The sequence below is a fragment of the Mirounga angustirostris genome, unplaced genomic scaffold (assembly GCF_029215605.1).
Source record: "Mirounga angustirostris isolate CCGP_5_RB_7025 unplaced genomic scaffold, mMirAng1.0.hap1 SCAF_147, whole genome shotgun sequence".
Taxonomy (NCBI): Eukaryota; Metazoa; Chordata; class Mammalia; order Carnivora; family Phocidae; genus Mirounga; species Mirounga angustirostris.
This window is the reverse complement of record NW_026991855.1, coordinates 109,439-119,326: the sequence shown is the minus strand read 5'-3', so window position 1 is coordinate 119,326 and position 9,888 is coordinate 109,439. Positions and strand designations below refer to the sequence as shown.

The 9,888-nt window shown below is 43.1% G+C and overlaps 1 protein-coding gene across 1 annotated transcript; it reads right to left on the bottom strand.

The window, feature by feature from the left end:
- Positions 1-2,914: 2,914 nt before the first annotated feature.
- On the bottom strand, positions 2,915-9,270 carry LOC135363374 (rho GTPase-activating protein 20-like). The gene is made up of 4 exons (XM_064583928.1): positions 9,107-9,270; positions 7,349-7,460; positions 5,934-6,109; positions 2,915-4,545 (listed from the first exon to the last, which is right to left on the bottom strand). Exons 1-4 carry the CDS (start codon positions 9,200-9,202, stop codon positions 4,348-4,350), a joined length of 582 nt encoding a protein of 193 aa, XP_064439998.1. The 5' UTR covers positions 9,203-9,270; the 3' UTR covers positions 2,915-4,347.
- Positions 9,271-9,888: the final 618 nt, after the last annotated feature.

The following is a 9,888-nucleotide window of genomic DNA, read 5'->3' as shown; positions in this document are numbered from 1 at the left end:
TAGAAAAAATTCCCAAACACTATAGCATACCATGATGAGTCCTAATGCCCTTATGATCTACACTAGAAACTTCTTGAAGTCAGACACCTCATCTTATCCTTTCTTTGGTCTCACAACAGTGTGGAACCTCCCTTGACCTGTGAGCCAGCCTTCGGAAGAAGGAGCCCATGGAAATCCTTGCCCTGGCGATGCTCTGGGCTCCAGAACAGTTCTGTCTAAGCATCTCCCATGACCCCTGGTAACCTTGCTGTCTGCTTCTCACTAAACCCAATTAAATTACTCCCGGTACCTGCAGCCTTCTCGCTGTTACCACGACTCATTGAGTTCTCGCCCAAGAGGGAAGTGATGTCTTCTCCAAATATCCTGAGGCAATTTTCAATGAGAAATTGTACAAGACAAATCTGTAACACAAAAAGACAAGAATGGGGTGCTCTTTTCCATAGGGCATAGTTATAAATCACATTTTCTATACAGACCTTGGATCTAAGAAAAAATGGGAAGGACTTCTCAGAAAAATTCAGAGTTGATAAAAATATGTAGAAACCAGGGGCGCCTGGGTGGCTCAGTTGGTTAAGCGTCTGCGTTTGGCTCAGGTCATAATCCCAGGGTGCTGGGATCAGCCCTACATCAGGCTCCCTGCTCAGCGTGAAGCCTGCTTCTCCATCTCCCACTCCCCCTGCTTGTGTTCCGTCTCTCGCTGTGTCTCTCTCAGTCAAGTAAATAAATAAAAGTTTAAGGAAAAAACAAAAAAACCCAAAAACACATAGAAACCAGAGTTCTCTCTGAAATAACTTAGAAAGAGTGATACTTTCCCGTGTACTTTGGATACACATTTTAAAATACTGCTCATCAGTGGGCTAAAGTTATAATGCGTGGCCTAGTTTAAGAGCTAACATTTTGGGATCAGTGGTTACATCTTTAAGCCTAGGATAAATTTCTGGGCCCCTCAGTTGGGCGTCTGACTCTTGATTTCGGCGCAGATCACGATGTCATGGTGGTGAGATCCAGCCGCACATGGAGCTAACTTTGGGCTCCGTGTTCAGCGGGGAATCGGCTTAGGCTTCTCCCTCTCCCTCTTCCTCTGCCCCTGCCCCACTCATCCTCTCTCTTTCCATCTCTTAAATAAATACATATCAAAAAATAAATAAAACTAGGATAATTTTCAAAGTAGCCTACCTTATTAAAGTTTACTTATTTTTTGCTTTTAAATTTTGTTTCCAGTTTTATTGAGCTGTAACTGATGTATAACATCTTATGAAACTTAATGAAGTATGAACAAAAACTTAAAACCATTTCTTAAATGAAGAAGTATCTTAAAGTTGGGAAGCAGGGATTTTGGTGCGGTTGTGAGGGAAAACCCACACAGCTGCAGAGAAAATGTATCTGTCTGTCTAACTTCAGTCCATTCTCACGCATTGCTTTGCCTCATGCTGGCTCTCTTGGTGAGCTTGGGGAAGACCTGTCATCTTATTAGGATATTCTGGAATCTCTTCCTAGTTTCCGTATGATGTAGCAGAGGTGAAATAGTAGCCGAGTACTTTTCTAGATGAGCCACAATTGGCAGAGGAAGGCCAATGTGTTTGGAGGCATGGGGGCTCATATTGCCCAAGCCACCCAGGATGTGCCAGTGATGACCAGAGGAGCTGGCTGTTGTCGCCATTGTGCAGTGAGGAAACCATGGCTTTGCCCAAGGTTACGAGTCCCTCAGGGATTAGGCTGAGAGTTGAACCTTGACTGGTGAAGCTCCAAAGCCCAGGTTTTTTCTATCGTATCACACGACTCTTCTATCTCTTTTTTAGTCAGTCTAGGTTTAGTCTCCTGGAGAGAGAAGAAGTGACTCGACCACTCTGAGTTTCCCGTTTAACGACACCCCTTTCCAGACCCCGCCAGAGTAGCATAAAGAACTCTGCCATTCCACAGGGGCCTAATGAAAATGTGCAGTTCACAAAGTTCCATCCGTCAGAGTTACTACTGCACATGTCCGGTTCAAAGAAGGGATTCTACCCCCTGGGGGACAAGAATGAGACCTCTCATTACCTTTTTTATCATGTTGTCTTCCAATTCCAAGCTTTCGGAATCAGGTGGGTAAAGAACGCATGGGGCTATACAAACGGATAAATTATAAGCTTTCATCTGATTGGATGACGAATGTTGCTCAATGTTGTATAGCACTCCAAAAAGGTATCGCAAGAGAACAACATTTGCTCTTGGCAGCTGGGCTAAAAGCCTAAGGTCAGAAAAACACACTTTTAAATTAGGCAAGTGATTCCACTTAGGAGGTTGGAAAAACAGAGACAGGGAACAGGATACATCCTTGTATATCTAGCACACAACCCGCTCTAGCAGCGTTCCAGGCATGGATGTATACAAAATTGTTGCACTGAATTCAGTTCCTGAGCCAGATACACACTTGCCTGGTTGGTTAAATGTCTGACAGACTTTTAAGGTCATAGCCCTGGCAGTTGTTGCTCTTGATCTGTCCTGGACCAGGGAATTTTGTCTACCAGTTTCATGGATCCAGAAGGTGTAAAACGGCCAAGGTGTCCACATTAATAAGATCAGGAGAAGAACAATAATAGCCCTAAAGTGTGCCTCTATTCTGAGCTGGCCCCCATGGGCGTGAAGAATTGAAACTCTTTGGCGTTGGTCATGATTATAGTGGGCAAAGCTGCAAAATGTAAGCCAATGTTTTCCTCATAGTATGTTGGGTATTATTTGGAGATGTGACCAGAGTAGAGTAATTATGCATCGTTACCTCCGGGCTGCCGTTATCATCTCCTCTTTGTTGCCTTGATCAATAACACCGAGCCATTTGTCATAGAGATCAGATAAAAATATACTTCCTTGGATATTTCTCAGAAAGTCCTTAGGGAGATAAAAAAAAATATGTGTATATATTATAGAAAAATATGCATTGGAAATATTCTAGAGAAAATATGTAGTTAAAAAATTCAGTTCAGCCCCCACTTCCTTCACAGATACCCAAACTGGGACCCACACGGAGCTCGGCTCTGACTCTCCATTGACTTGCACACGCAGGAGCAGGTGCTTGGATTTTCTCCCGCTAAAACTTAGAGGCATAAAAGCAGAGCTTAGCCTGTGGTGGAAATGAAGATAAAGCTCCCTTGTATCATCTGGAACTTATTTTGTATGTGTGCTTTTTTTGCAAAGTACCACAAACTGACAGCGTCTGGCTATAGACCATCCTAAATCCTATTAGCTTCTTGGACAGAAATACACATACCCATGTTGCTTGTTTTAGGCACACTGCTAGCTCTTAATTCTAGCAAGAAAAGGCCTGAAACAATCAAAACACAAACAGGTGGGCTCTGGCACACATATTAGGAAAGAAGTAGGTCTTCTCACTCGGGGTATGCGTGCTCCCTGGAAGAAAGCTACTCTCACAATTGCTTCATTCTTCCTTTTCTTAACTGTCTAAAAGTCGAGAGTCCAATGGCAGACTCACTGTGGTCCTGAGGATAGATTCATTTCTAGTTTAGGACAATATCCAGTTAGTTTGCCATGATAGTATCAAGGCCAAGGTTGCAGAGTCTCATTCTCCACCAAGATCCGTCAACTTCAAGAAGAGAAAAGTTTAGAAATGTCTAAGCACTCTCCCCACAAGTGCTCACCCTCTTCCTAGTCGGTGCTTATAACACGGAATCAGGAAAGAACCTCCTAACTCTTGCTAGAAAATGGATTCCATGTGTACACCTTACAGAGGGCAACACTCATCTTGCTACCTAGTGTATCATCATTCCTCTCCTGTCTCCTGATGCCTATATGTATATTACTACTGGATATCACTATGACCGCAGTGTAGGAGTGGTTACCTAAGTCATTTCTGGACTTTGCTATTGATCACATCTTCGAACATTAACGGGGGACAAGGGAAGACGAAATGTGACTGAGATTCTACGACTGTAGTCATTACTACGTTAACATAGGGTTGTTCAGAGCTGTACATAAGTGCCAAGGTGGATGGATTAAATTCTTTCCCTGTTCTATTTCTTTTGGAAAGTTTGCCTTCATTAGGAGGGGGGTGAGGATGTTTGCATGGGTAAACAGTGTGTATGTATCGGTGCGTATTTTGAAATTTATTATCATGACTAGTAGTCATTTCAGTATTAGTATTTTGCATGGAGTCTTTAGGAGTGAAAGTGGGGAGGGCGGTGTGTAGTGAAAACAAAGTATTTCTAATACATGGGGCTTTTAAATCCTAAAGTAGCTTCCTTAAATTTTGATTTTCTCAAGGGTTTTTTAGCTTGTCAGGTTCTTAATCTATTATGCCCTTTATGGTTCTTGAGGAGTCTTGTTGAAGGACTAAAGTGTGCCTCATAGCTTCAGTTACTCGTGTGTGGATAATGCTAGAACCTTCCCTACCTTTAAGACGGATGCGACCACATGAACAGATTCGCTGTACGGGTTCACTTTGACCCCAGAATTTAGTTTCTCCTTTAGGACCATGCAGGATTTTATATTGGCTGATTTGCTGAATATGCCTTCTGTGAGGGGCCCTTTTTGATTAATAAAGGAAAGCATATCCTGTAGGAAGAAAAGAAAAGTATATGGCATCTCATATCCACAAACGCAGAGCACAAGCTTGCCTGCATTTTGAAAGAGCACGGGAATATAATGGTACACTGTTTTAGAGTGGGAAGGAGTAAAGTCAATTTAGATTGGTTTCTTTTTTTCAGTGTCTTTCTATATAGTTTTGACCCAAATATCCATTTTACAATCATACAGTGAAACAGTTTAAAAACTTCTTTTAATCAGATTTTCCTGTCCACTGAGTTTCCACTTTTAAATCAAACTTCTCCGCTTCAAGGCCTTTGGGGAATCACCGTCTGTTTCCTAATTTAGCATTTCTTTCTCATTATTCCCTACATAGATGCTCTTCCCCAAGTATGGAAGTCTATTTAGGGAATACTCATTTCCCATTTGTTTATTTCTCTTTAAGTGACTGTATACTCCATTCCTACTTGTTCTATTTCCTTCCCTGTTTTAAAGTCAGGCTCAGAAACTCTCTTCTCCTTCTCTGATTACCCTCCCTTCTCATGAGTCTTTCATTGTCTTTTGCTGTAACTTCATATCCTTTCCTTGCTGTGTAGAAACTTAATAAGGGCTGGACTCAGGGAATCCAATGGATCTGAAGTCTATTATGCTAATTATATATTGTGTGAGCTGGGGCACATGCATCCTGTACTGAGGCTTTTCTGATTCCTTTAGGCAGTGCGGAGGATGATAATCCTAGCAAGCCCCTAAATTTCCTGTGATGCAAGGACCTGGGGTAGTAGCTAGCAGGTAACATGCTAGCTAAAATGATACATTTCTTCATAGCTAGCAGAACGTTCCCTACATCTCGCACAGTGCTTGCAGAGACACCGAATACTCAGTGAATGTCCACACTGACAATTCACTACAGCAGTTTGAGATAACACAGGCCAAACTCTGTGGCTTCCATTTGACATACTCTGTTAGGATTAACAGATTCCTATTTGCCAGAGGATGAGTCTATGCTTGTGTCAGATGTTTGCAGTTGTTAGACTGAGTAGACTCCGCTGAAGGAGACTTGAGACTCATGTGAGTGCAGGAAGGCAATGAAGGGAGAGTGTGAAGATGAGGTGGACTCTCAGAGACTCACATACACAGAGTCCATTTTGACTGATCTGAATAAGCCTCGGTGGGTCTTTGTGAAAACAAGACCCAGGTGGAATGGACAAGAATGTCTTTTCCTGTTGTATTTGCCTCATGACTCTGCTGGAACTAAGTCAGATTCTGTTCCTTGAAATAACAGTAACAGAGCTTCTCAGCCAAAACCAGGGGCTGTCTAATGACTACTCCATTTGAGGATAGATTTGGATGAGGACACGTGGCCTCTCAGAGTGTCCCCTCCTCAGGAGGGCTATAGAAGACCAAAGGAGATGACCTACCAGAATTGGGAAGGGAAGGTTGTCTTTATAACACATATCCATGAGCGAAACTCCAAAGAGCTGTACTGGCTTTGCGGAAGGTGGGGCTGTGCACTGGGTGTGCCTGCAAGTGCTGCAACCCCGACAAAAGGCCCTGGCTCTGAAAGAACGGCTTGTCACAGTCATAGGGCCGGAGTCTAAGGAAGAAGAGAGAGTACTAGTAGTAGTTGTTGTTTAATACGCTGAACCTTCTTTTTCCTTTTTTTTTTTTTTTTTACAGATTTTATTTATATTTTGACAGAGGGAGAGAGACAGCGAGAGAGGGAACACAAGCAGGGGGAGGGGCAGAGGGAGAAGCAGGCTTCCCTCAGAGCTGGGAGCCCGTTGCGGGGCTCGATCCCAGGACCCCGGGATCATGACCTGAGCTGAAGGCAGACGCTTAATGACTGAGCCACCCAGGCGCCCCAGACTCATCTTAATTCCTGATGACTTGTATTGTCCTAAAGATTTCCTCAAAGCAATGTGGTAAGCATCATAAAACCAAGAAATGTCAGAAATATGGAGGGATTGATGATACGTGTCTCCAGGTTCTGAATCATAAGTCTACCTTCTAAGGTGGACTGCTGCCAGGTAGCTGTGATTAGCTAGGCTCAAATCGTACTAGCTCTAGTCTCAGGGGCACTTCTCCTAGTCCTATTAATGGCTTTTTGTGGATTCCATCCATCATCTTATTTAGTGTTTACCACAATTCTAAGATTTAGACATTATTTTTATCCACATTTTAGAGATGTATAAACTGATGCTGAGCTGGAATAACTGGCGAAAGATAATATAGCTGGTAAATGGGGCACAGGACTTTACACTCTGGAGAGGTTTTTTGACATCAAGTCAAGTCCTTTTTTCTCAATGATGCCAGTTCTTTTCAACCCGCTTCAAAGGGCACTGGAATCCTGTGGTGCCTCAAGAGCCCCTGAGCCAAAAGAGGAGGAAGTGGAAGAAAGGCCCCTTGCTCTGGCTTCAACCAGAGCACATCTTATATACATAAATATATATATATATTGATTACATATTTATATAGTATAAGTATCTCATTATATATATATAACTATATATATATGTATGATGTTATACCCATTTAGAGCTTTGTTAGAAAAAATTCCTAAACACTGTAGCATACCATGATGAGTCCTAATGCCCTTATGATCTACACTAGAAACTTCTTGAAGTCAGACACCTCATCTTATCCTTTCTTTGGTCTCACAACAGTGTGGAACCTCCCTTGACCTGTGAGCCAGCCTTCGGAAGAAGGAGCACATGGAAATCCTTGCCCTGGCGATGCTCTGTGCTCCAGAACAGCTCTGTCTAAGCATCTCCCATGACCCCTGGTAACCTTGCTCTCTGCTTCTCACTAAAGCCAATTAAATTTCTCCCGGTACCTGCAGCCTTCTCGCTGTTAGCACGACTCATTGAGTTCTCGCCCAAGAGGGAAGTGATGTCTTCTCCAAATATCCTGAGGCAATTTTCAATGAGAAATTGTACAAAACAAATCTGTAACACAAAAAGACAAGAATGGGGTGCTCTTTTCCATAGGGCATAGTTATAAATCACATTTTGTATACAGACCTTGGATCTAAGAAAAAATGGGAAGGACTTCTCAGAAAAATTCAGAGTTGATAAAAATATGTAGAAACCAGGGGCGCCTGGGTGGCTCAGTCGGTTAAGCATCTGCGTTCGGCTCAGGTCATAATCCCAGGGTGCTGGGATCAGCCCTACATCGCGCTCCCTGCTAAGCGCGAAGCCTGCATCTCCCTCTCCCACTCCCCCTGCTTGTGTTCCCTCTCTCGCTGTGTCTCTCTCAGTCAAGTAAATAAATAAAAGTTTAAAAAAAACACAAAAAAACAGAAACACATAGAAACCAGAGTTCTCTCAGAAATAACTTAGAAAGAGTGATACTTTCCCGTGTACTTTGGGTACACATTTTAAAATACTGCCCATCCGTGGGCTAAGGTTATAATACGTGGCCTAGTTTAAGAGCTAACATTTTGGGATCAGTGGTTACGTCTTTAAGCCTAGGATAAATTTCGGGGCCCCTCTGTTGGGCGTCTGACTCTTGATTTCGGCGGAGATCACTATCTCATGGTGGTGAGATCCAGCCCTACATGGAGCCAACTTTGGGCTCCGTGATCAGCGGGGAATGGGCTTGGGCTTCTCCCTCTCCCTCTCCCTCTTCTTCTGCCCCTGCCCCGCTCACGCTCTCTCTTTCCCTCTCTCAAATAAATACATATCAAAATATAAATAAACAAGGATAATTTTCAAAGTAGCCTACCTTATTAAAGTTTACTTATTTTTTGCTTTTAAATTTTGTTTCCAGTTTTACTGAGCTGTAACTGATATATACCATCTTATGAAATTTTATAAAGTATGAACGACAACTTAAGAAAACCATTTCTTAAATTAAGAAGTATCATAAAGTTGGGAAGCAGGGATTTTGGTGGGGTTGTGAGGGAAAACCCACACAGCTGGAGAGAAAACGTATCTGTCTGTCTAACTTCAGTCCCTTCTCACGCATTGCTTTGCCTCATGCTGGCTCTCTCTGGGTGAGCTTGGGGAAGACCTGTCATCTTATTAGGATATTCTGGAATCTCTTGCTAGTTTCTATATGACGTAGCAGAGGTGAAATAGTAGCCGAGTACTTTTCTAGATGAGCCACAATTGGCAGAGGAAGGCAAATGTGTTTGGAGCCATGGGGGCTCATATTGCCCAAGCCACCCAGGATGTGCCAGTGATGACCGGAGGAGCTGGCTGTTGTCGCCATTGTGTAGTGAGGAAACCATGGCTTTGCCCAAGGTTACGACTCCCTCAGGGATTAGGCTGAGAGTTGAACCTTGACTGGTGAAGCTCCAAAGCCCAGGTTCTTTTCTATCGTATCACATGACTCTTCTCTCTCTCCTTTAGTCAGTCTAGTGTTTAGTCTCCTGGAGGGGGAAGAAGTGACTCGACTGCTCCGAGTTTCCCGTTTAACGACACCCCTTCCCAGACCCCGCCAGAGTAGCATAAAGAACTCTGCCACTCCACAGGGGCCTAATGAAAATGTGCACTTCACAAAGTTCCATCCGTCAGAGTTACTACTGCACATGTCCGGTTCAAAGTAGGGATTCTACCCCCTGGGGGACAAAAATGAGAGCTCTCATTACCTTTCTTATCAAGTTGTATTCCAATTCCAAGGTGCCGGAATCAGGTGGGTAAAGAACGTTTGGGGCCATACAAACGGATAAATTATAAGCTGTCATCTGATTGGATGAGGAATGTTGCTCAATGTTGTATAGCACTCCAAAAAGGTATCGCAAGAGAACAACATTTGCTCTTGGCAGCTGGGCTAAAAGCCTAAGGTCAGAAAAACACACTTTTAAATTAGGCAAGTGATTCCACTTAGGAGGTTGGAAAAACAGAGACAGGGAACAGGATACATCCTTGTATATCTAGCACACAACCCGCTCTAGCAGAGTTCCAGGCATGAATGTAGACAAAATTGTTGCACTGAATTCAGTTCCTGAGCCAGATAAACACTTCTCTGGTTAGTTAAATGTTTGACAGACTTTTAAGGTCATACCCCTGGCAGTTGATGCTCTTGCATGTGTCTTGAACCAGGGAATTTCGTCTACAAGTTTCATGGATCCAGAAGGTGTCAAACGGCCAAGGAGTCCAGATTAATAAGATCAGGAGAAGAACAATAATAGCCCTAAAGCGTGCCTCTATTCTGAAGTTGGGCCCCATGGGTGTGAAGAATTGAAACTCTTTGGCGTTGGTCATGATTATAGTGGGCAAAGCTGCAAAACGTAAGCCAATGTTTTCCTAATAGTATGTTGGCTGTATTTTGGAGATGTGACCAGAGTAGAGTAATTATGGCACCATTACCTCTTGGCTGCAGTTATCTTTTCCTCTTTGTTGCCTTGATCAATAACACCGAGCCATTTGT